This window comes from Triplophysa dalaica, chromosome 25, assembly GCF_015846415.1.
Source record: "Triplophysa dalaica isolate WHDGS20190420 chromosome 25, ASM1584641v1, whole genome shotgun sequence".
NCBI lineage: Eukaryota > Metazoa > Chordata > Actinopteri > Cypriniformes > Nemacheilidae > Triplophysa > Triplophysa dalaica.
In genome coordinates this window covers 7,789,329-7,817,223 of record NC_079566.1, presented here as the reverse complement: position 1 = coordinate 7,817,223, position 27,895 = coordinate 7,789,329, and the positions used below count along the sequence as shown (strand labels likewise).

The following is a 27,895-nucleotide window of genomic DNA, read 5'->3' as shown; positions in this document are numbered from 1 at the left end:
ATTCTGATCTAGGTCCAGCAAACCTTCACAACCAGATCTGACTGTGTTTATCAGGCAAAACGATGTCACGGTTTTATCTGATCCCACTCAGTGGCTGCCTACACCAAACGAAATCTCTCTGTGTTTCAGTAGCCAGGTTTTTTCTCTGAGGTAAAGCATATGAGTGTTGTTTATGTGAATCTGATACTTTCTGTGAGCACAGTAAAATATTGGTTTCACAGTTACTGGGACAATTATTCTGAAGCTCAGCGTTTGATAGAGGAAATTGAAGCTCTTGTTGTGTTTTCTAGATTTCCTAATTGCCAGTAAATGGAAGGCAGGAAAGCTTCAGGTTTTGTTTATATGTTATTCGCTAGGTGCGAATGCTTCTGTGTGGGCGCACGCGGTGTGGTTTACCTTTTCGTATTCAGCCGAGGTGATTCGCTACATTCACATTCTCGTAACTTGTTGTTTATTGCGAAGCCACAGACGAACAGCAGCCCACAGCTTACCTCAACAGGCTCCTGTGGAATTTACAACAGGGAAACACTAGCTGAGTGGAAAAAAGACTGTCATTGTTAGTATATAGAGCGGCTTGCATTCATGGCCGAGTGATATGTAGTATATGCTGTCTCTCTCCCACACTTAGATGTCTTTGTGCCCTAGCCCTTGTTTCCCCTCCAGGGCAAGGTGAATGGAGCTTTTTGTGTCCTAATATTAAAGCACACACTATTAAAGCAAAGTGTGCCAGAATTTCGCTGGTGGCAGTTCCCACAGTTTATATTTGATATAGTTCGAGGAAGCTACGTTTTTTCATCTTTAAATCAGATTGTTTGCCTTAGGCTTGAAGATCGAAAATATTTGGAAAGACCTTACAATTAAAATCCTATTGTGTAAGAATCCGACTGTCACATTTTTATCATCCGCCATTTATCTTGCGGTATGTTTTTCAACTCGATTTAATTGGCTTGTAACTTGTAACTGGTGGCAAAAAGTCTGGTGCTCATTAAAGCTTATGACCTAGTTTGACATGTACGTATTGTTTTTTTATTGTTTTTTTAAAACGGTCAGATAGGATTATTGTACAGATTATTAAATGGCATGAGACCCGATGGACGGTCAAATTTAACATACACAGTAAAGGGATGGTTCACCATAAAAAAATGATGCCATTTATCATCCCTCATTCTTTTCTTACTTTATGTGTTCCTATCATCTGTGAAACACAAAAGAAGTTATTTTGAGAAATGTCTCCGTGGTATTGTGTCTATACAATGAAAGTCAATGGTGTTCTGTGATGTTTGGTTGTCAACATTCTTCATAATATCTTCTTTTGTGTTCTGAAGTAGAAATGCATTTAAACAGGTTTGAAATTACATTAAAGAAATCATTTTAATTTTGGGGTGAACTGTACCTTCGAAAAGCTTTATCTGAATACTCTGTATCGTTGTTTAATTTAAATGCAAGAAACCGCTCCTAAATCAGACGGCACCGGTTGCCCAGAGCCTGTTGTGTGACTGACAATAACCCCACTGGCCTCTGTGACACATGAGCAGGTGTGCCGGGGAAGTCATGCCTGAACTCTTAGCTCTCTTTCCTGCTCATCATTGTCACTCACTTTTACTATTGTCTCGGGTCAGCCGGCCCCGTGTTATGACATCCAGGACAAGCTGACACAAACAGCATTGAAGAGGACCTTACAGAGGTGACGGATGACATGTTTAGAGGCCGGCCGCGGAGGATCCGGACTTCCTCTCCTGTCACCAAGACAGGAACGGCTTCTCAGAAGAGGATACCGCGTATCTGAGGAAGACCTAGATAAGGGGATACGGGTGTAGCGATACTGTCAAAAGGCCTAATGGCTTTGTAGCGGTAAGGAGAGACTCGAGCATTGTTTGGTCCTTGGAATAGATTATTCTAGAACGCATAAAGCCTTCCTCTATTTGCACAAAAAGCAGAGACCTTTGATTTTTTTTTTCCTCAGTACAATAGGCTACGCTCACAACTACAACCGTAAGCCCTCCAAGTGCAAATGGATATCATGGCTTCACACTTCCACACAGAGGCCTGCGTGTCTTTGATCATGTCTTCTGATTCGATCTGATTCAGAGAGAATGCCAAGAGCTCAGATAGTCTTGTGTAACAGCGGGATGTGCCGCGGCTCGACGCAGGGCAGGACAAAGAGAGGAAGGGGATTTGGATGGAGATAACAGAAGGGCTCTCGTTGAATGGAGAATCTGGAGCCCAGCTCCTATGAGGGTTTTGCCGAAAAATTGGGCAGAGGGAAGCGGTCAGCTGGGGCATGTTGACGCAGAAAGATGTTTGTCTCGGTTTCTTCCCTCATGTCGAATCTAACATTGTAGATAGATGCCCATGCAGGTTCCAGATTTCAGAATGTTGAATGTAAGGTTGACGGTTAGTTGTGTAATAGATCACACGGGGGTTGTTTATAAGCAGTTTTACACATACACATATCGTGTACCATATGCCTTTTTAAGGTTGATTAAGTGTCCATATATCTCTATGATGAGCTTTAGATAATATGATATCTTTCTGTTTTCTTTAACATCAATCCTGACACGAAAAGCAAAGCAAAGTAAAGAGTCAGGAACGTGATATTGGAATATTACACCGAACTGTGACCTCCCAGGCTCTCCTCTTAAGGTTGTAGGAGTAATGAAGCTTTCAAGGAAAATATTAGACCTGATTTATCAAACTGAATTATGCAATTAGGGCCTCAATTTAGCGAGAGACGCTGGATTTGCGTAAGCCCGGTATAACCTCAACCTAAGATCAGACTTGATGGTTCGATATGTCCGCAATTGCATCCAGATGTGTGCCTCCGGCATGGCGATGATACCGCCCGAGCCTTGAATTGTTGATGCAGGATTTGTGAAATTGAAATTGTCAGCAGGGGTTCACCTAATTTCCCCACAGCTGATTAAATAATTGTTTATTTAATATAAGAGACCCTTCGGATTGCCTAAGTGAATTACATGTATTTTCATTTCAGTGGCTTTGCGTCTAAATCGCCGCTTTAAGCTAGAAATTCTTTCTCTTAGTCCCATCAAGACGGTTTGCCAAACACCTAATTTAGCCCTTATTTTCACATATTGTGTCTATGATGTATGTCAGTCTTCAAGTGAGTCAAATTCTAACGTGTCTGCGTTTAGACACGTCATTTTGCTGTCCAACTCACCAAAACAAGAATGACGTTCCAGACCGGCTCTAAAAAATCTCCCAGTGCTGAAAGCAATTATTTTCACAGCTTAAACCGACATTTCTTATAGACAGCACATTGTTTATTGGCCAAAGTTGACAATAGGTGGATCCTGTAAATGGTACAACCTTCAAGAGCAGCTGTAGATTACAGGAATGCGTTTAAAGGAGTAGTTCACCTTAAAAAGGAAAATTCTACCATTGTTTATTCGCTCTATCGTCATTTCAAACCTGTTTGACTTTATTTCTTCCGCAGAACACAAAAGAAGATATTTTGAAGAAAGTTGATAACAGCCCCCCATCCACTTGCATTGGTTACATTATAAGTGAACGGGGGATGTGCTTTTCTACATTTACATTTACATTTACATTTAGTCATTTGGCAGATGCTTTTATCCAAAGCGACTTTCAGTGCAATTATTACAGGGACAATCCCCCTGGAGCAACATGGAGTAAAGTGTCTTGCTCAAGGACACACTGGTGGTGGCTGCTGGGATCGAACCAGCAACCTTTGATTTACCAGTTCAGTGGTTTAGCCCACTAGACCACCATCTCCACCAATTTCTCTTACCAACATTTTTCAAAATATCTTATTTTGTGTCCTGCAGAAGAAAGAAAGTCAAACAGGTTCGAAATGACAAGAAGGTGAGTAAATGATGGCAGAATTTTCCTTTTGAAGCAGAAGGGCGTGCCTCTTGAACCCCGCCTCTTTCACCTGGGATTAAAAGCTCTTAATGGAGAGCTTTATGGGATTGTGGGAACATGCTTGTTAAATAAATAGATGTAATTAGTTCCTGCCTCTAATTACTTCAGATTCCTCGCACCAGACCAGAATTAGCCCGACTCCCCAGAGCACCCGGCGCGGGGCATTCGTAATCAATCACACGCAAACAGCATGCACAGGCTACACCGGCAGAACTCGGCAAGGTCATTCATCACGGCCCATAATGCAAACAAGCAAAACCATTTTGTTGTTTACTGCAAGCACCTAACCCACCCTGCTACCTGTGTGCATACCTGTGTCACAGCCCCCTGCTTTGTGTATGGAGAAAAGTGATCCTGAAATGGATTTTTTCATCCTGAAAGGTAGCCATCTTTTCTCTTATGATTATGATTAGTGTTGTTTTAAGGAATGATAGCGCCATCACAGCGGTTTGCGTGATAATGCATAGCACCCAGCCTAGGCCGTGACGGATACCAGATAGCAACAGATACAGTGATAAACTGGAGCAGGCCAGGAAACAGACAGGGCCCGGGCTCTCTGCGGCCCCTCCAGCTCACGAAAAAAAAACAATGCATCACCTCACAGCACTGCCAGACGTGGCAGGCGAGAAAAATCGCCCCACACTTGGGGAAAACAAAGACAATCAAGGCTTTCTCTGGTTCTTCTCCCCTCCTTTTCCTTCTGCGAGCAGCTGCAGTGTATTTTCTTTTTCGTCCTTTTTATGAGATGTAACGAAGGGAGAAAGATATAAAAAAGCACAACGTGGCAGGGCAAGGTAAGCGTTGGTTTTTACAGATGGCAGAACAGCCCAGTTGATAATTGAAAAGGAAGTCTGGGATTGTGCACCGTTGAACACAGGAAGGCTATTTCTTCGCTTTCCTGTGTAATTGACATTTGAACTCGCTAGACCCATGACCCCACCCCCTTCCCAGACCTGACTTATTGCCACTCCCACCTCATTTGACCCCGCCCTACTCTTAAAATGTAAACAATATGGCTTGTGCCCATCATGGTTTGCTTGTTTTGGTTTGTTTCAGTCCTTCTGAACGGATGTCATTGTAAGCGATTGTTGTAATAACTGTGTCTAGTTTGTGTCTGACATATCAGTTTTGACAGTTACCTGCTGAGTTGTAAATGTTGTTGCTGGTTTTATAGTGTTACGGAATTATGCTCCCGCTATGATGTAGTACACCAGAGAACACAATAGGTTTTTTGAGCGTTTGATCAGAATATTTTTCAAACTATGACAAAAGCGTGGTTGCCTAATGTGAGGAATATTCCACATATGTCCAAGTTCTGGGAAAATGAAGACTTTAGAGAAAACATCTGATGTTAAAGTTTCCAGTGAGGGAACGCTGTCAGAAGACATACAGCAGATGTTTTCTTTAGTAGGAGGTTTTTGAATCACTTCTGCGGAGGTCAAACTATTATTCATACAATCGATTAAAACCATGTAATGTTGCAGTTAAACTGCCAAGTAATTCCAACATTACATTTGCACACCAAAGTAGATTTTTATTCACATTAGGAGTAGTGGACAGTAGGCGTTGAACGATTGTGTGATAAAAGTCGCGTTGATGTCGACTAGTCGATGATGTCAATAATAAATCAATTAAGAGCTAAGAAATTAATGTGTGGGCACTCGTGTTTGCGTGCGGGCTGCGGGAGAATGCCGGAACTCCTGCAAAATAGCTTTTCAAAATATTGTATCCAAATACAAATGAACTGTTGTTCATCTATTGCACCAGAGCAGCAGTAACTAAACCAAACTAACACATTTTAAAGCACGACGACGGTGGTAGTGGGTAGTGGTAGACGATCTTCTGCATGAAGATCTGCATGCAGAGGCACAGCGCACTGAAATGTATGTAACGTTAGGCTTTACCTGCGAGATTTTGCGGCTTCAGATCAAATCGTGAATGTTACAGATGAAAACAGGACACACTGTTAATGATGCGTGCGGAAGCAGGACAAGATAACATATATTATTGCCAGGAGTTTGACAGAATCCCACGGAAGCGGTTGGGAATGACATCCCGCGCGCAGCTCTCTTGAAAAAGCCTCTTCTTAAAGGTACAGTGTCAAAATTACATGACCCGCGACTAGTCGACATCAAGCTTTAAAGGTCACGTCAGAGCTTTATTGTTGGCTAGTCGACTAGTTCGTTCAACCCCTAGTGGTAAGCACCACATGTTTAAAAGTCAGATTTTTTTTCATAGTAGCTTTAATACTCGATTTTCATGCTTTATTTCTTTTCTCTCGTACAAAATGTAAGAGATTAACTGACTAACATTGATAAGTGCCTCTGTTGACAGTGGACATGAGTCCAAACTCCTCTACTTCTAGTTTTTGATTGATTTGGTTTCAAAGACCACTTTTAGCCCACTGTATACAAAACCACATATATGTTTTCAGGTTAGCTAAACATTTTTGGGGGCCCAGCACAAATGAATGATGTGACCAAGAAGACAAATGATCAGTTGTGTCCAGACTTTGTGTAGGTTCTGTGTCTTACGTGTTAACTCCCCGCATCTGTTCTGAGCTGGAGGGGCTGTGGACCAGTCACGGTGAACACGTGTGAGTGATTTGGCTCCGAAGCCCAGAAGGCCAGCGAGAGAAAACCGCATAGCTGATGACGGACACTCTGTTTGGCTTGTAACGCTAGAACGGGATAGGAAAGAATAAATCAATCAATCACGTCTGAACTGTCAGGACTAGCATGTGGTCCTCTAAAACCCCATTGAGATCAGAAAATATATACGTTCTCGATTTAGTGTTTTAGGAAAGCGCAGACCCTGACGTAAATGATCCGTAATTCGATTTTGAGATAATCTTGCCTCAAGGTATTGTGGGATTGCAGTGTAGGATAGGTGATCTTCCATTTTATTTGTACTGTAAGGACATGCACCAACCCCTACTCACAGCAATGCTTCTGGACTGAAATGCTGAACACATCAGAACGATGCTCTCCGGCTACAAAGGGCAGTTGTCACAGTGACTTTGCATTTGCCGATGGCTCATGGAAAACATTGCTCCATCTCATTAAATTATTGCCATCATTTTTTATCTTTACGACCGTGCGGGCTACCGTTCCCCCATTCTCTTTACACATTCATTTTCTCGGTATCTATGATTAATGGCCGACGTCGAATCGTAGAGTGAGCAGGCATCAACGAAGGTGAGATCATAATTAGTTTAGCTGATGCAGGGCCCTCCAATGGCGCATCTGGACGGAAAATGTACCCTATATGAAGCTGGCCGCGGCCCAAATTTTTTTACTGATACGTTGTGAAACACCCGATGAATCAAGTGCCCGATCCCCTGCCAAAAAAGATCGCCGGACGCCGAGCCAAAATTATGTCGGCGGAAAGCTTTCCATTCTAAATGTATTAGAGCACAATTAGGAGCATTGTACTTTTCTGGCAGGAGAAATGGGGACCCTACACAAGCCGTCTGAAGTTGGGGCTAAATGAATCGCATACGTTCTATAAGGCTAAATGAGTTTTACAGGGGCCGTAATCTAAATCGGTCCCAGTGTGCCCCGAGTGACTCTTGGGATACACTTGTAGTTCTGTCTGTCCCAGTGGATGATTCATGTAGCTATATCTCTCTTCTTTTTCTTCGTGGTTCGGTTTATTTTCTCTCCTCTCACAGTAGAGTGCCATATTTCAAGCTACCAGATATTTTGAGATCCAGTCGTATATTTAAGTGTTCTTGTCATTTGGAATAGGGGCAATGGTCGGGTGGTTGAATTATTCATCTGGATTATTTATTTATTTCAGATTTTATTTGCAGAGATACACCAGTCGAATGCACGGAAATGGAAGTTTTTCATCATTGTAACTTTTTTAAAAAGTGCACTTTAACGGATATTTCACAGGCAAAACAAAATTTCCCCAGGTTTTACTCAACCTCAAGGCATCCTAACTGAATGTGACTTTCTTCTAGAATAATAATGCAGTCGAAGTTATAATAGCACGTATAATTTTGCTTTCAAGCCGTAGAATGGGAGTGAACGGGCGTCTACTTTTTGATTCTCCAAAAAGTACATCCATCTATCAAAGAACTGCTCGACGCGGCTCCGTGGAAATTTTGTTTCTCGCCTGAAATATACCTTTAAAAAATTTTTTGGTCTTCGAAATTTTTATCCACGGAAATATGATTGAAGGAACGTTGCCTTCAAACTAAATGCTGAGCATGAATCCCCGTTTAAATTTTTTTACTAACTTTGGCTTCCTTTCTCTGTTTTTTATGATTTCAGAGACGACGTGGTTCGGGGGTCTTCTGCGCCAACTGTCTGACCACCAAGACCTCACTGTGGCGGAAGAATGCCAACGGCGGCTACGTGTGCAACGCGTGTGGCCTGTATCAGAAGCTGCACTCGGTAAGGAGGGAGCTATGAAAACAACATCGCGAGGGACGGCGAGAACGCCTCGCCAGCCCACCCAGAAATCGCAGAATCTGAGAGTTGAAATGAATGTAGAGGTGACAGTGTAGCAGCTCCGCTTTGACCGCTTCATTTCCATGCTGTCAAGCGAGGATGCTGGAGGTTCCCCAGGGGAAGAGCCCTTTTGGCCTTCGTCAGCCCTGCAGCCAGCTTATGGCCCTATGGAAGTCATTTCGCACCAGCTGGGTGCCCCACTTCCCACAGTCCTCACAAACACCTGACCTTAAAACGGGCACAACAGCCACAGGCAAACCTTGAAGGGATATTTCACAAAAAATAAACAACTCATTAAACAACTCATCATTTATTCACCCTCATGTCATTCTAATGTCTCAGGGGTTTTGTGGCCATACATTGAAACTCAAAGGGGGCCAATATTTTTTGGTAATCAACATTTTTTTTTAAATATCTTCTTTTGTGTTCTGTGAAAGAAAGAAAGCCACAGGTGTTTAGGGACCAGTAAATGATGAAATAGTTTTCATTTTTGGGTGAACCCACTAAAAAACCCACTAATTCACCCAAAAAATGAACAATTCATAATTTACTCACCTTGGAGTCACCATGTATGTTGTGTTTTTTTATGGAAAACAGGAAAAATTATTTTGTTTTTCAAAATTTGTAGTTCACAAATACCCCTCACATGTGGAACGATACGAAAGTGAGAAAATAATGATCATACTTTTACACAGTTATTCAACAGTTTGACAATTATAAAGACATATTAAATCAAGTGTTAGCACTGGATCAAATTTATAAATACAGGGATCAGTGCCTATTTAAATAATTTTTGGGGTTATGTTAGTCTGTTGGGAGAACTCGTGAACTTCAATGAGCCACGCAGAAATATAAATCATTTCTGGACCTAATTTGATTTGCTTTATAGCTTCACAGTTCTTGGCTCTCCCAATTGAATTTAATTCCTTCTACGGCCATCTGTAGCTATACCTAAAGCTTGCTTTGTGACCTTGAACGTGATCCACTATTTATTTTGAAACGATGTCGGGATAAATATGGCGGGTAAACAGATTCAACAACGTGAGGAATTATGCCCCAGACACAAGATGAGCATTGTGTGAGCACGCAGTCTCTTATTGGACTTTAAGGAACAGTTTACTCACCATCATGCTTTTCTTTTCCAAACAATGAATGTGAATGGTAACTAGGTGCCGTCAAGCTAAAAAAAGTCAAAAAGCATTATAAAAGTTACAACATGAACACTATATGACAAGTCACCATTCACTTTCATTGACTTTCATTATATGGAAATCAACAAACTGAACATCATGCGTAACATTTTGTGTTTGCAAGAAAGAAAAACATACTGGTTTAATGGTGACCAATTTAATTTTTGGATGAACCATGCTTTTACCATCTTTGCATTCTAATGAAACTTCTTCAGATCTGGTTCAAGTCTCAGACTGGAGAGTTTTATTTTTCCTCGCTCTGATATGCGATGTTGGATCCGCTTCAGTGGCCCCAGGCTATCAGTACCTGGGTGGCACGGACTAGAATACAGGGAGCTAACTGAATCAGTGTGGTCGATTGGAGTTAGGCAGTCAGACAACACAGCGTTCGGACCACAAGAGGTCCTTTCAGGGCCCATGCCACCTGGTGGTTTAAGTGGTCCTGAGTCGTGCTGACTGTACCCAGTACTGGCACTCACATCTGCATGTCTGTCCGCACCGCTTCATCAGAGAGCCCGCAATCAATGGACGCTTCACAGCCCAGCCCTGTGAAATACTCTATGCTCCATTTACTGCCCCACATTAAACACTGTCTGGAGTAAATAAGTTCCCTTGCGGTGTAAGTTGTTTTGACTTTGACATTTATGTTGGAGTTTTATCATGTGTTGCCGGGACAGAGAAACAGCGGGGGGTGGCTGTGACTTTGAGGGAAACAGGACACATTTTTGACAGCTTTACAACAGAGATCACGATGATATTTAAAGGCGCAGGGATGAGAAATTTGATTTGGAACGGGATGCTGTGTCATCTAGTGGCTTCTGTTATTTCTAGGGCTTGGCTGTATAGTTACGATGTTTGACCTGATTTTTCTGCCGATATCAATTTCAGCAGCATTGCTGTGATCTTAAATAACTTTTTGGTGAAGATATTTTTAACTAGGTTTTTATTGTTTTAAATATGTGCTTTATGGTTTTTCTGGTTTATGGTTATTATAGTTTGTCTAATTTAGAAATAAACTCACTTATAAACCTCATAAACTTATTTTAACCTATTTTGTGCAGCCATTGGTGTTTGTTGGTACTTCTTTAATCCCGCAGCTGATTTGTTCCAATCACACTTATTTATAGAGAACACAATAAGGATTTTGTGAAAGTTGATTTGATTATATATAAAGCATACTTGGGTTATTAAATTGCTCAGTTTATTGGGTAGATTTCGCTTCGTTGTCTTCACGTCCTATTATAATTCATGCGTAGACGTTGTCGACAGACGTGTGATGTTGTTAGATCAGCTTTAGGGCTCATTCAATCATGTTGATTGTCAAGTATGTAAAAGCCTCAAATTGATCAGTGTTTCATTTAAGCACAAGAGTGGTTTGATCATTTTTGTATTACCGCTTTAAAATTTCAAGAGTTTGTTTTTGCTAGGTGTTTAATGAGGACTGTTACCATAGGAACAGTTTATTCTTGCTGGGTACAGTTGGTATTACCAAAAAGCTAAAGCACGTTATTTACTATATATTTTTAGTTTTTTGTACAAGTAAGGAATACATACAGCACAAGAAAAAACTAAATTGCAACACAAATTTTTTCAGCTTTGCTAGAAAACAGCAATAGCATATCTCCATATTTCGTTAGTTCAAGCTCAACGCTCTTCTTTGACATTACTCTGCCCATACATTCCAGCACTAAATGATGTTTTGGGCATGCGTGTTTGCATTGTTTGGCTCTTCCCTGTGTTCTTTTTCCATAAAGTAGCTTCTGCAGTGGACCATCAGGTTGTGTACACGTCACACTTCACTAGAAGCTAATAAACACGACGCTGAGAAACTTTAGCCTTCAGGGTCCTTCCAAACACTGGCTGCTGGATTCGTTTGTTCATCTGTTGTTTCTGTTTTTGGTTTTCGCTATTGAATGCTGAGTCATCTCCGCCAGTTTGATTCTTGAATTCCAGAGAGAGAGAGAGGGAAGAATGAGGAGGCGGGTGGTGTATGTGTGCGGACTTAATGGTTGTTTTGTTCATTGGTTTAATAAAATATCAGGATGACCCTTAGAAGTGATGTCATGCTAACGTAGCGCTGAAGATTTTGTCCTTAATCTCGGACTGGCCGTTAGCTTTCAAAAGTATTTTTATACTTTAAATAAAAACTTTTATATGCCGTACAGAAATCACTTCATAATAGCACCTCATAAAACCGCTCTAAACGGAGGTCTGGGTCCCTCATGGTAGAACACATTGCAATAATAAATGTCGCTAGGATTTTATCTTCTAATAATAGGACACGACATCCGCGTAGCTGCGCATCAATGCCCGACATAAAACTCTGGCGGCCGCCTTCACATTCGCCAATGGAATCTTTTATTTGGGTTCCAGACGGAGTATTTGGACCATTCTGCAAAAGCGTCTGTCAGCTCGTGAACTCTGACCACTTTGCTGAATAAAAAAGATGAATAGGTAGAAAGGCTTGAAACTCGTAATGGCAGCGAGATTTTTATTCGAGGACCGCAACGTCGAGACGAAGTCAACCCGCATGTCTTTTACTCAAAGGTGCATAGACTATCAAAGCTAGATTAGGTGAAATGAACAGAGATGCTCAAGGTTGCGGAGCGAGGAAAAAAGTAAAGAGACAGTTGTTTTGTAAATGATCAGCAGTACTGAGAGTTAAGTACTTTTGACCGTAACTTTATGGCACCTCAAGGCTATTGTAGCGATTTACAAAAAGACTTCCTGTAGAATAATGTTTGTAGTTCATGTGCTGTAAAAAAAATGTTTAGTTCAAAATGCACTACAGAATTATGTTCTAGTTTTCTTTGTAACAAGAAAACCAAGAACTAACAAACTACAAGTATGAATGCTGCTAACTAACTACATTTTCAACAGTGTGATAGTATATGACAAACTGATTTAGTTTTTATAGTAACACACCACTTTTTCCAACAACAAAGCCATAATCAAATGAGCATCGGCCCGAAACTTCATTTCCGCTCTGTGTTGGTTTATAATACTATACATTATCTATTAAATTTATATTCATATTTTATTGTGTATTTATTGTGTTAAATTGAATTAAAACTACTCTGCAGTTATTGATTCTTTGCAGAGGTCTACCGGAAGTTAAGTTTGGAAAACAAACTAGTTTGTTGTTGCCGCTGAAACCGTCTTCACATCACTCTCGTTTCATTAGGATATTTCAAAACAGTATTTTGCATCTTACGATCTGCTGTTAATACAAGTCTGACATATAAATGAGCATACATTCTAATTTGTTTAACCTCCGTTCAAGGTTAAATGTAAAACATTATTTGAGATTAGAGAATTACTTGTACAGTGTTCCCATGATCATAGAAAAACGTGACATTTTGTGTGAGTGAAACGCGTTTGCTTTGCTGGCCTGCAAAACAAATATCACTTTTTTTAACATTTCTACTGTAAGGATCATCATATTGGAATAATCTTTATAATTTATATTATGTATAAATAACCATCTACTGTAAGTAAATCCATAAATATTTGAGAAGTAGTTTGTAGTGTATCAGATATCAAGATTATCCTGACTTTGAATTGAGCAAATTCTATACAGTTTAATAGTGAATACTTTATGTAGTTTCAAAGCAGCTTCCTAACACTGATGCTGTGTTTTGGTTTGAGCCTTAAAACAGAAATTATATTGCTCATATCTGTGTTAGAAAATCAAGCACCATTTCTTTCCCATCATAACACCTCTAAAATAAAGGCAGATAAGCAGGAAGTCTTCACTCCGTGGAGTGTTCAGTGAGGCCTGTCACAGTCCGGCAGTAGAGGGCAGTCTTTCTTTTTGTCTGATTTTGATCCACTCGCTCTCTCCAGACAGAAAGCCCGACATGTTCCAAAGAGCCAAAGCTTGCATTTTAACACCATCCATCACAGGGCATTAACTGAACTCGGGCAGCACCGTAAGATTTGTTTCAGATTTAAATCTGTCCCCCAGTGGCCAAACATTCTTCAAAATATGCAGCTCTTATTTCTTCCACTTAAACATATGGTACAGAGCCAAACGCTGGGATAGAGCAGCTTTGTCGGCGCTTCACTTTTGCATATATTATTTTTCCATCTTTAAAGGGAAAAACGGGTCCAAGAGAATATTTTCCTCAAACGCAGCCCCTTTTATTCGGTACTGTCTTCTCTGAGAGGGATTGCATTACACCGGGAACACCTCGGTGGATTTGAGCGCTACAAAGGCAACCGCACGTGACGATTCCCCTGATGTGTCTTCAGCTCAAAGTCAACAAACAGAATGGTGTTAGATGCACATAACAGAGCTGTTAGAGTATGGGGGGTCAGGGGTGAGGTGGGCGTGGCTTAACATCTCCCAATTATCTCTGGGTCAATCGTGGGGATCTGTGCAGCGAGTACGGAGAAGATCGTGTCTGGCAGGACAGCAGATGACAAGATGAGATACATCACCTCACTGAAGCCTTTCCCCCTCGTGCAGGTCGACCAGAGGCATTCTAGAAAAATAGATTACAGACAAGTCTTGATAAATGGGTAGTGATGTAATGCAAAGACGCACTTCTTTCCCTTCTGTAACTGATCTGCCACCAAAGGAAAATGCATATCTGACATGTCTCCAACCACAGTAGTTTCCATTTTAGCGTGGACGCCAGTGATGGAAACGAGAAGGAAAGTATTGTTACCTCAGGCTTATTCTCATAAAGTCGCACTGTTGATAACAGTTTCAGACATTGATTTCTGTCACATTCTGACATCTTGTCTGAGAGCCCCTTTTACTGGTGTTTCTTCTAACACGTAGTCTATGGAAATCACAGCTACAAAGGGATCAAAAGTAGTGGTTAACACCGATTTATATTTGTGCAAGCACTGAATTTGAGCTAAGCTACATTGCTGCAGTGAAAATAAAGCTGTAATTAATAGTCTTTGATGGCACATTATGATGATAACTGGAATAATTACAGGAGTGTGTCCTCACCGTCCCAGAAGCGATGAATAATTACACTCGAATCACAATATTAGATCAGAGACCTTTTAATGAGCCAGTAAAAATATACAGTCCACCAGTCCTTCTCGCGCAGAATCATCACATATCTGATATTTTTGACATAGCCTCTCTGTAAAGCGATACAATTCTGCAATCATGTATTCGTCTGCAAGTTGTTTCAAAAGTATACATTTCTTTGCTTTTCTGAATGCAAGAGAAGATATTTTGAAGAATGTGGGAAAGCAAACATTTGTGAGGCAGCATTGGCTACCATCGTGGGGGCTACAAACTGGTTGGTTACAAACATTCTTCCAAATATCTTTCTTTGTGTTCTTGCAGAACATTGAATTTATTCAGGTCTGGAACAACCTTATTATTTTATTTATACAACTTTATTATATATTACATTGGTAACCGAACAAAGGCGCTACCCATGGGTACCGCCCTTGTTTGGTTACCTATATTCTTATTATACCTTATAATACCGTATTTTGTGTTCTGCATTTATTGTTGAGTGAACTATCCATTTAAGAACTCCGTTTCTAGCATCACAATACAGAATTTCAGAAATGCAAAAACATTTCTTGACCGTTTAATCGTTGATGGTTTTAATGTTTTTTAAACATGCTTCATCTCATATGGTCTGTCAAACTCACACTGTTGGTTGAGCCAGTGTTGCTCTGTTTGGCTGGTTAGGATGATCAAACAAACAGGGCAATGTTTTGTTAGCGCCGCTGTTTACACTTTTCAGAAAGACGTGCTACGAATGGCTTGCTTTCCTCTGCATATTAATCTGGGAACGGAGGAAGTATATTTAACATAAAGGAAAATGACAAAACACATTTGACTCCACGAACGATTACTCTTTCATAAATTGTATTACTGTAGGTAATGCGCAAGCCTGTTTTTTAATCTTATTTTTTTGTGTTGATGGTTTTAACATTTGTGTTGCTTATAGGGCTGTCACAGTATCAGATGTTTACTTCATGTGGCAAAATGGGTGAAGAATTATTTACGATATTATCATACATGTAGAATTAACACAGTTTTGCTGATCGTGGCTTTTTTATATCACGGTCATTGACAATTAAAAAGTAAAAGCACAATTTGTACCATGGTTCAAAGTTTTATTATATTGTTGAATTGTATCAACTTTAATTTAGCACGAAATGAACATTTGCATGTCTCTGTTTCAGACCCCCAGACCGCTGAACATTATCAAGCAAAACAACGGTGAGCAGATCATCCGTCGACGGACACGCAAGCGCCTCAACCCTGACCCCGTACCGTCTGAGCAGGTGGGGTCCAAGCAGCAGCGCGTGAACAGCGAGGAACGTCTCAATGGCAGCCCCTTAGAGAGAAGGACTGAGGAGCCAGGATCTGATGGGTCACGTGCCGAGGCTCAAGTTCAGCTGGGCAAGTACGAAGCTTACGGTCCCTCTGTCCCCAAAAGTCACCCTAGTCCCCGATCCACACACGCCTTCCTCGTCAACCAGACGCTGGAGATCCACAAGCGTATGCCTCCCCTGCATATGCACAAAAGCCCTGCAGATGGAGGGGCAGAGGGGAACGGCCTAAGTGCGGTACCCCAGAGCGGGGACGGTAAGGGTGGCTCAGAGCGGGGCAGCCCGATCGAGAAGTACATGCGTCCGTCCAAGCAGGCCAGTTACTCGCCCCCCGGGAGCCCTATCGAAAAGTATCAATACCCTTTCTTTGGCCTTCCGTTCCTCCACAGCGACCTGCAAAACGAAGCGGACTGGTTGCGTTTCTGGACTAAATACAAGATGTCCGTGCCAGGCAACCCGGGCCACTACTTGGGCCACGTGGCCGGCCTACCCAATCCGTGCCAAAGTTTTGTGCCTTACCCCGCCTTCACTTTGCCGCCTCATTTTCCACCACCGCCCCCTGCTGGACCCGAGAGCGACACTCCACTCGACTTGGCCATCAAACATTCCAAACCCAGTCCGACACCCAACGGGCCCCTCGTTGCCAAGGAAAAAGCCACGGGTGAGAAACGTGCCTCGCCCGTCTCAGAACAGGAGATGGAACAGCCAGAAGACATCGACGAGGACAGTTCTTCTTCGCAAGTTGCCAAACCGGAAAAGGTGGATCAGGCCACACAGGATGATCTCTCCAGCAAATGTGCCCACTGTGGCATCGTCTTTATGGACGAGGTACTCTACGCTCTGCACATGAGTTGCCATGGCGATGGTGGGCCATTCCAGTGCAGTATCTGCCTGCATCCTTGCACTGATAAGTACGATTTCACCACACACATCCAGCGAGGCCTCCATCGGGCAGCACCCGAGGCAAACGGCAACCCCTCCAACCAATGAGCTTTATGGCCTAGTTTACTTGCAGTCCTAGCACAACTAGAGCAGTGAGGAAACCCAATAAGAAACCAATGTACGACATGGATGCATTGAACTTTTTGCTCAAAATGTGCCAAGATGGATCATGGTGCCTAAGCAACCAACGTAAGGAACTTCAATCAGCATAGCATTTCTGTGGAAGCTCTCTCTCTCACACAAACAAGAATCTGTTTCATTTAAGAACTTTTGAACTGCTTTTGAAGAAATCGGTACAAGTAGCTACTCTCTAGATATATTTTCTTTAATCCAGATAAGTAATTTCGACAAGGCAGTTCAGCAAGCAAGGTACATCTACTCAAATTTAATTATTGTTTGATTGTTTCATTTTCGTTGTGTGTATTCACACATTCATGGAAAGTTCTCTTACCTGATGAAAAACAATGAGGATGTTTCTGCATGTGTGGCTCAACGTAGGAAAATCGTGGCAGCCGTCTGTCACTGTGGCATCAGGATAAATGATCGTCGTCCTCAAACAAACATCCAGCATCCTCAGGGAATGTGTATGGCTGAAATAGACAACATTAGTTAAGTCTTTCTGTCTAGTTAACATTATACTAAATGTCTTATGGTTTCCTGTTTGTTTGGGTTCAGAGGTAGGATTTCGTAACTCGAGTCATCAAAACTTTTAAGCTGCTGCCTTAGTTGCTGGGATGCAATTGTTATTACTCTAGAAGTTTGGGAAGGAATAAAAATATGTTTTTCTAGGTTGTTAATAGTAATCATATTATCAGTGCCTGATATTGTACAAAGTATTTTCTACATGAAATGTTGATATGCAACATTGCATCTGAATAAGGGCCCTGAGCTCGGCTCTGAAAAACGTTTACATTCGCAAATGTAGCAAACAACGTAATGAAGCAACACATGTTATAGTAAACTCTTTTTTTTTCCACGAAAACAGTAAGACATCAAATTACATTTCCTGTTACATTTCCTTTCCTCCAAAGGTGGGACATTAAACAAAAGAACTAAGTTTTTTTTTAATCTTTGGCCACCAAAGGGCACTATTCATTCCAAGCATTGTCTCTTTCTGTTTCATGTATTTGTGCTTCGTAGTTGATGAAGTAGCTTGTTGTATTGGACTGACGTCTTCCTGTATGTTTCTCTGCTCTTCTGATGCTTCAAGAGAAGCCAATCAGGCTGTGCTTTATTTAGATATTTTTAAGAGCCAGAGCTCAACAATACAAACACAAATAGCATCCAGTGAGTCAAAATGTATTTTATGACACCTCTAATTCCCAAAACATTCTCTGTGCTCGGCAGAAGTGGAATTGGAAACACCTTTGAATTTGTGTTCAAAGTGTAGTGTTGATCAAATAATTTCAGGTGTTTCTGGTGCCTTTCAATGGCAGTTGTCTCAAAGAGACATAACGTTATTATTTATAGTCTAGTTTCACCCAGCTGTGTTTTGCTTTATGCTTCTTTTGCGAATTATTATCTAGAGTGGACGACCGTCCACCCAAACAATTTAAAAACGTCTATTTTTAAATAATAATGAGCTCAGAAATAATCTCTAATTCCAGACATTATTTATCAAGTCAACAGTTTGGGAAAGAAAAACATGTTTTTACAGAAATCATTTGGACTCCCTTTGCAGATTCTGGTTTCGTTTGCAACCTTGCCTGCATTTTTGTTGTACTTGTCCTAAACGCTTCTTTCATAGGTTCAATATGTTGGACCTGGCCTGATTTAATACAGACATTATTTATATAAACCGGGGAGAGATTCAGGCTCAATGTCTCCAATTTGCTTTCTGTATGTTTCTCTGAAACTAGCCTTACAACGCTGCTTAACTGCAAATGCCTCTTGAAAAATAACTGATATTGTTTAAATCGTCGCTTTTCACCAGACCATTTATCCAGTCAGGTATTAAATAACATAAGGAATTCTTAATTTTGTATTATTTTCTTTCTCTTAATGGCAATTTTCATTTTAATTTGAAAATGTTAATGCTTGCACTTCAGTTACTCTGTTTATTGCAAAGGAAGGAAGATGAAATGTGTTATTAGCATGCTAAGTACAGGTACTGCATTTTAATAAATGAAAGAGATCTTGCCTATTTTGTGAAGGTCTTAGCAATATTGAAACACAAGGAGTATTTGATGGAGCCTGGAAGCTCGTTTGGCCAAGGTCACTGCGAAGGGCATAAATATGTAAATGTTTTAACCATTATTCTTAGAATGTTATTGTTTTTACACTTGCTGCATTTAAAGTGCATAGATGACGATTTAGGATTTTTTCAGCTGCCACCTTAACTATTTTTTGTTTCCTTTGTTTTCGTGTGTGGTAGGTTTTTACATGCAAAAAAGATTCAACAAAGATGGCAAAGATGTCTGTTACATCTAAACTTGAATAATAATAATGACAATGATAATAATAATGATAATTAATAAAATAAAACATTTTAGCAATTTGCCGTGTGCATCTTCCCTTATTGTGTCTTCAGAATGTTTCTTATAAAGCATAAAACAAATAAAGTTGTATTTTTATCTATTTATTTAAGTATATGACTGAATCAGAAACCTGCTATTAACCTGCGTGTTCACAACTGCACCGTAGCTTAATTTTATTGAACAAAGTTAATTTATTTCATTTGTTTCAATCCACTAATTCGAATGCTTTGAGTGACCACTACTCTAAACATACCCGGGTCTATCGATTATCCTGTTCAATGTGGAAAGCTAGATCTAACCTTTTGAAGCTTGATGAACTTAAGTCGGATGATTGTACGTTCACAGAGTCACATGACATACAATCCAAATGAAACCCCTGACCTCTCACATTGCTGTGTGAAACTACTATTGATCGCTGTCCAGTTGTTTTTCTCTTGTCCTACAAAGCTGTTGGTTAAGGGCTCATTATATTCAGCCAGTAAAGATAGGTTGACTGTAAGAGGCAGGATGCCAGTCTTTAGCACTTATAAAAACAAAGATTCGATGTGGCTACAATGCGTAGTTTGCATATGCATCTTCTCTAAAAGTCTAGTCTTGTGTTCCATTTAAGGGATCATTAGATGAAAAATGCCATATTTCAATGTACTATAACATCACACAGTAAGTTGCAGAACTCAAAACTTTCTTCTTCGTGCAAGGAAAATAATTGATTGAAACCAAGCAGCAAGAAGGACCCTTTCTCTACATTGCATTTGGGACTTCACATGGATAAATGCATCAGCCCACAGCACGCATCAACACTTACATCATCGGATCTTTGGCCGGGCCAAAGGAGAGCATGCCAGCCACTATTCATCATTTACTACATATCGGATGGTACAGAAAGTTAAAAGTTCAACTTTTAGAAGTGAGATGGAGGTCTGACGCAAAGTAGGTGAAAGAATATCAGATTTTTTTAAAGATTCATGTGCTTTGTTAAGGGGTCATTTGGAGTTAGAGTGTGACAGATATTTGGAGTAAAACCGGACTAGCATTTTTATCACTCGCACATAAAAACTGAAGCTTTCAGCTGAGAGTGTTAGAATCTGGGTAAATTTGACTCTTGAAACTCTTGAAAGCATCACCTGTGGTGAAGGGGAGCTTTGCTATTACAAGTCTAAACGCTAAGGTGAGGTAAAGTTCGTGTTTCACATTCCCAATTTAACTTCTTATCTGAAAATAAATAGAATGTCACTGGATATATGTGAGGGACAGTTTGCTGAACAGAAGAGTCTCAAATAATGTTTGATTTAAGTCTGAACCGAATGCGTCAAAATGTTACGTCATATTTTAAACACTACATCTACTAATAAAAGTATGAATGTTCGTCAAGCTAATCTACTTTTTGAATTTGTTTTGTCAGTAAAAGACACTAAAATGATGTTATTCATGAAATGTTATAAAGTTCTCACAGTGTAACAATTAGCGGCTATTTGTTTGTTATTTATATATTTAACACCCAGGTTCACTCAATGAAGCTTTGGCGAGCAGAATGCGTCTGGTCAACCATTTGATATTCCTGAGGTGCGATTTACAGAAGCTCGCCCAAGTTCAAGAAAAAACGATTTACAAAGCACCTAATATCAACATTATGATTTCATGCAAATCACCAATTCTATTTCCCGTAAATATGGGTAAAGAAATATAATGATATAGTTTTAGAAGATGCATTTTCAAGTCAAGTTTGTAGCCTACCTAGACACCATATGTGTTCGACGTCACGCAGCTCATGCTAATCAATACCGCGAGAACAAGAAACTCTTAAATTGTAATCGCTTGTAAGACTCTTTTGTGGTGTAGTACTTATTTGATTGTATAGTATGTATGTTTGTGTGTGTATATTCGTATAAATGCATGTGAACATATATTTAATCTTGTTTTATTTTTCTAAATTTTATGTATTTTAGTATATTTATGTATTTTAGTATATTTATGTATTTTTCTATGTTGTTTGAATGTATTTGTCTTATTGCATAAAAATGTCCCGGGAGAGCGATTCAAGGCCTCTAGGTGATTTAGTGATCTGTGCAGCGCGAGGCACATTGGTCCAACCAGTCAAACACCAAACTGGACTTATCTGTGGGGATATTACCCCAGAATGAGCCAACATGTACGAAACAACCTTATTTAAAAATAGCTGATGGATGTATTTGTTGTTATAACGACATTTAAGCTGTTCGTGGTTGTTTTTCCTCTCAGGTAAAATGTGTACACTTGCTTCAAAGAGTACTGTCTGTATTTTAATTGTTCATACCAAAACATCGTATTGTCAATATGTTTAGTATTGAGCGATGTGCTGACTGATATTGTCCTCTCATTTTAGCCGCAACAGGGTTTCTTGCTAATCAAAATTCACAGTTTCAGACTATCGCTGTTATATTGCGGCTCCAGGTAAAGTTACCAACGTTAGGTCTTGTGCTTTGTTATTTGGCCCAAAAAATATTTGCATTTGCTGTTAAGTTTGGACCCAGGTTATGTGTTTGGCAATTAGATTGTCACTTTTACCAAATATTCTTTTAAATGAATTACCAATGCCTTGACTTTTCATCATGAGGCAGGTTTATTCAGAGTTTTGCTAGTCCAAAAGGCCATCAGACTTGGACGGTGACTTCAAATTATTCCTTGGAATCAAACCGTGAGTGTGTTAGTGTGTGTTCCATGTTGTACTGTTTGTGCTCACTGTTTCCCTAATGCTCATCCTAGTTTTGGTCCCAGTACTTCTTTACTCAACCTGAATGTCAGAGGCCATCCAAACCTTGAGGAAAGGTCTCTGACCTCAGTGTTCTTGAACAGTAGCTAGATGTTGAAGAGACACGACATAGGACAGTGTCTTTGAAGACAACCCTCTTAAGACTCCTTTCTGCACACCGCTAGTCCGTTTTCCAAGCTATGGGATACTGGCAGAGTAACTGCCACTCAGACTGAAGTGGCTTCATAGTCAGGGGTTTGATGGCAGGGCGGCTTTGATGCTGGTGGGTTTGAATGACCTCAGTGCTCATGGAGCAATACTACTGTAAGAATGAGTCTCTGGTGAAAAGGCCTGCAAAGAAATTTCAGACACTCATCTTCATATATAATCCTTTATTCCTCTATGAGAAATGAGTTTAAGGACACTACAGCAAATTCATGGTCTTAAAGTTAAATAGAATCATGCTTTTGCTGTTATTCTCAGTATGTGAGATGGACCTACAGTAACAAATCATTTGTTTTCAAATGAAAGGATTTATGTGCCGAAAGCTAATGATTTTCAGGAGAACACCAGCCATAAGGCACCTGGGCATGCACACAACGCTCAAATAAGGTGAATATCTGTACCCATGTTTCTGTTAATACACATTTCTTGCCACTAGTTGACACCTTTATACTTGCCTTCATTTAATGACTGCTGCACTGGATAGAAAAATCTAGATTGGTGTATGGCAGTCATGAGCTGATTTGAGGCTAAGGCATTTTCCTTCCCTTGCTTAGTTTTCATCAGTGCCATGCCCTTGGCGAACAGTTCGATTATCTATCAGCCAAAAGAGATGGCTTTGCATGTAAACAATATTCTGTCAAAGATGGAGGAAACTCCTTGAATATCAAACATCGTCGTCCAACATGGCACTCGGGTCATCTGTGGTGGAGAAATATGACCCGAGTGATTCGGGTGATTTAAGCAGAATCAAATCTTTATATTGACATATTTGTAAAGTTAGTGTTTGTTTGGTTTTCCAGACAGTTTCAAAGTTAAAGGAATAGCACATATTAAAGGGGTGATTCGCTGGAAATACGTGTTTTTCTTTGGTGTGTTATAAGTTGCCCATACATGTAAATTGCGAAAATTTAAGTGTCGGAACAAAAGATATATTTTATCTAGAAGCGAATGCTCTCCCAGACCTACCTGAGTTCTTAACACGATTTCACTAAGACCGCCAAAATGTATACGTCGGCGTACCTGTCAGTACAATTGCTTCAGAACCTGATTTTCTAAATATGGTATGAGGTGTTACATTTCCGTGCAGTATTCGTCCAATCACTACGCACTAGTGAACTGGCCAATCATAGCACACCTCGCTTTTCAGAAAGATTAGCTTTGTGAAATATCAGTGCGTTTCAGAGAGGCGGAGCAAAGAGGAGATACAAACATGCACGGCAAATACAGCGTTTTTTAACCTTAAATCGTGTTTACACATTGTATTACATCTAAAACAAAAAATAATAATCATTTAGCTGCGTCAAATGACCCCTTTAGAATTATCTGTAAGCATTTACTCGTCCTCAATGTACTGGTGTTTTTTTCCAGTTTTAATGAATGGAGATCGGAGCACACAAGTTATGGAATCTTTTGAATCCTTTTGAAGCTATTGCATGGAACCGGCTGAAAATTGTACATCAATAAATGACTTATTTTGTGTTTCACAGAGAAATTTAAGTCAAACCCATTTGAATGAGGATGATGATGACAGAAACGTTTGCTATTCCTTTGACTTTGTATAAAGATGAATATTTCTGCCCTGTGTTCTGGAGCATTTCATTGTTCTGAGCAAAATGTTTAAGCCATGCGGCACATTTTGACACTTAACTCGCAGTACGTTTGGATAGTGGGCAATTATCTAGCATAAAGTTTATGCAGAACCCCAATTAATAAATGAATCTTGTCTTAAACCAGCAACATCACTGAAGTGCACTTACGCAACAGAGTGTAATGCCGCTCTGGCGCTCTTCTGAGTTTGTATGCGGTCAAAACATACCTTTCAAAAGAGCAGTGAGGACACTGTCCCATTCACCGATAAGCAGAAATAACTTTGTGATGCTTCACTGTTGTGCCTCAAGTGAAGAAAAGATATTGTATCTGCTGCCGTTTTATAATTAAGTCACAATGGACAATTGTACACAATGGGCTTTATCATAACTGGATGATTATGTACTCTGCTCACAGGCTTTTATCTTGGCCAAACACGGCTACTCGACTGAACTTTGTATGGCTGCGCAGGCGTTCCAAACCGCCAGCGTTCATTGATACACAGTAGGCCTACACCTTATTCAGTGCCCTTCATTTAGTTCAGCTTGTACTCATTACGTCAACATACTTCACAAAGGATTAGCTAGCTAATGTCATCAAGTTTTGAGAGGTAGTTCAGAATGCTATAAATATGAACAGGAATTAGTCAAACGTCTTATGAATGTAAATCTGTCACTGCGTAATTGTAAAATTTAAAAATTAGCAAGAGCTGCTGCCTCGACCTGCAGTAAAACACCATTATTCACTTCTTAAAGGTGGTAAATAAGGTAAAGTCACAGATTTTATTCTCTTTACAAACTACTTTTAGAATTACATTTGTGTAGCACTTTTCACAATACGTATACAGTACAAAGAACAGAGTTTTTTAAACCCCCCAGAGAGCACCAGCGGTGACATTGACAAGAAAACCTTTCTTAAGCTCACATCCCCATTAGATGAGTCGGAAAATGCTGTTTTTGTTTTGAAATGCTGTCCACATGTTTTATTTATGATATTTAACAAGCTAAGTGCATAGCAGTCAAAACTGCAACAACAGGGGGTCCCATATTGATTGTTGCAGGTTAAACGGTTCCCATTACTGTGTGTCACATGAAACACTGAGAATAATGATGCAAAGCCAAACCTAGGAAGGACCCAAACCTTCCGAAGCCCACCTCATTTGTGACATATTCTAAAAAATGTATTTAAAAATGCGTGCGGATTAAATATGTTATCCACTATGAGTCTGAGTTACTGTACAAATGATTATTACAATACTTTATGAAACGCAATAGGAACAACGTAGAGAGTTTATGACAGACACAAGCTCTTGCTGACATTAAATGAAACTCTGGGATGGCAGATGGGGCACGGTGTTGAGATTGATGGTGGGCATGACAGAAGCTAGAGTAGTGTACCTCAGGGATGGGTGTCCAAATATGTGAAAAGAGGAATGGAAAAAAACAAACAACTTAGTTCAGCTGTATTTGATGCCTGAAGCTTAACTAAACAGATGACTTTGTAATCTAGACTTTGAACGTTGCTAGGTTATTTCAAAGCCTGGGCGCCAGATAAACAATGTTTTTTATTCAGATAGTTTAAGTTTTATTGGCACTATCAAAACGTGAGCTATTTGGGGCTGGAATAAGATGACACCAGATCTGTTAGATAAAAGTGGAATAAACCATAAAATACTTCACAGTTTTAAGGCAAAGGGCATTCAGCCAAATTTGCTTTATTATTATCAAGTCTTGAATGTACTGAGTTCAAGTTTTGGTATCGGAAGGACAGCAGCGATATATACGCTTCACTATAAATGTAACCCTGGATCACAAAACCAGTCTTAAGTAGAGGGGGAACGTTTATAGAAAAAGACAAAAGTACATTGTATTGGTCAAAACTATAGATTTTTCTTTTATGCCAAAAATCATAAGGATATTTAGTAAAGATCATGTTCCATGGATATATTTTTTAATCCTACTTTAAATATATCAAAACTTTATTTTTATGAGTGGATGGCCTGCTACAGTGCCTGTGATTAACAACTCTGATTTTTTGCACTCTCAGATTTCTAAACGGTTGGATCTCAGCCAGATATTGTCCTATTCTAACAATACTCATGCATCAATATTAATCTTATTTATTCATCTTTCAGATTATGTAAAAATCTTAATTTCGATAAATTGACCCATAAGACTGGTTTTGTTGTCCAGGGTCACAAATGGCTATTTTTCTGAGACTGTCTGTATTTCCAGTAAAGAAATGTCTAAATGTAATAAGATATCTGGTTCCATCAATCAAATAGTCAAATGATTGTTTGTGAATGTTAAAATACAGCTATCAGAACCACTCCATAGTACCCAACCACTAAATCGAGATGAAAGATACAGTTTCTTTAATAAAAGTCTGTGTAAAAGACTGCATAGATGTTTTATCTTTATCTGGCAATGCCACATCAAGAATAAGTTCTTCAAAAAACTAATTTTAGTAAATATCACTCGATTTAGAAGCTTGATATAGTGAATGTATTTGCTTGTGACCTTAAGTGGAACAAACATAATGTTTGATTGAAGATATCAAACTGTAACATTTCAATTCATTACTATAAATTTTATGTGGGATTAGTATTGTTTTTCATAGCAAAAGAAATAGGTGCCTGAGATTTACTAATGTACTCTGAAATACATACTCCGTTGAAACTGCATTGTCAGAATCCAGACAGCTTGACAGGAGTGCCTGAGGTTTATATATATTAACCAAATTCATAAAATCAGTAGCAGAAATAATATCACCTACAGTATGAGCATAAGCAGAGCAACAAGTTCAGCGATGTTTTTGTATATATTAAATTAGCCTGTTCTGAAACATTTTCATTTCATTCCCTAAGGTTATTATCTACTGTATGATGTGCATACAAGTACTGTATTTCAAAAAGAGTCCCATTAACCTGAGTTCATTTCTCCACTGTGGATCTCTCATTTCTCCACCCTGCCGTTCAGTCTGCTTTTTTCTAATTAGCACCTCATTATTTTGGAGATAACTGCCCATATGAAGTTGAGCGGGGTCTGACGGTCACATCTTTATGGGTCTTGTGATGAAGAATGCCGATTCCTCTAATATCACGAGTCACCGGCGACCATATTTCCCCCAGAGGCAGGGACAACTCAGCGCGACACAACAGACACATGGCTCCGACATTAATGATTTATGAGTGTGGCTCCTGAACTCCCAGACACCCTGACACTGAATGACAGGCGTCAGACAGCCAGGCTGGAGGTGGAACACTAGCTGGCGATGCATTGTTGAAAGGTAGCCAGCTTAGAATTTATGTACGGTTTGATTTTCTTCAAAACAAAACTATTTGGAGTTTATCGCTTAGCCCCTGACAGCAATAATTTTGCGGAAGGTCACGCGCAGAAAAAGCAATTCATACTTTTTTTGTGAGAGTGGGGGCTAGACATTCTGCGGCAGTATTTTTCTTTTTATTTATTTATTTATTGCTTCGTTCCGAGTACTGTTATTTATTAACCTCTCGGAGAGGTAATAAGCTCTTTGACCTCAGAGATGAAAGAAGCGGCCCGGATGCGATGATGACCTGTTTATCTGGGATTCCAGAGGCCATAAGCACGCCAGTGAAAAACGACTTGTAAGCACTAGTGACAGTGCACAGTATATAGATTTGACATTTGTGAGCTCAGCTAATAAATAGTATGCTGACAATTCTGGGGTCTGGTTGTAAAAGAGCAGACACTGTCCCAAATACATGTATCTGCTTGCAATGCTTCGTCCCTTCACAGGACGTCTTTTCACAACGAAACCATTTCTGGAGTAAATGGCAATTTGTTATGTAATTAAGTAATTAAACGACATATTGTATTTGCAGTCATGGGGCTGCACGGAAATAAGGAGTTAATATAGTGTAGCAGGTTTTGTCATGACGGTCTCTTCCCCTAATTGTTTTCTGTTAAGCGTAACTGGTCTGCCACACCAAATATGCCGACGATTAAAATCAGGTTGACGTGGGCGTGGATAAAGCTTGTTAAAATTCCCCCGTCCAATTTATTAGTAAACTAATAAAATCAA

At 39.9% G+C, this 27,895-nt stretch overlaps 1 protein-coding gene across 6 annotated transcripts in view; it reads left to right on the top strand.

Annotated features, from left to right (window-relative positions):
• The window catches only part of trps1 (trichorhinophalangeal syndrome I), a 97,103-nt gene extending 77,792 nt beyond the window's left edge, over positions 1 to 19,311 (top strand). For all 6 annotated transcript variants that reach the window (XM_056741271.1, XM_056741275.1, XM_056741272.1 and 3 more), the window contains exons 6-7: positions 8,184 to 8,306; positions 15,725 to 19,311. In XM_056741271.1, the coding sequence (XP_056597249.1) occupies positions 8,184 to 8,306; positions 15,725 to 16,864 (1,263 nt within the window). In that variant the 3' untranslated portion in view covers positions 16,865 to 19,311. The remainder of the gene's footprint in view (positions 1 to 8,183; positions 8,307 to 15,724) is intronic.
• The last annotated feature ends 8,584 nt before the right edge of the window (positions 19,312 to 27,895 follow it).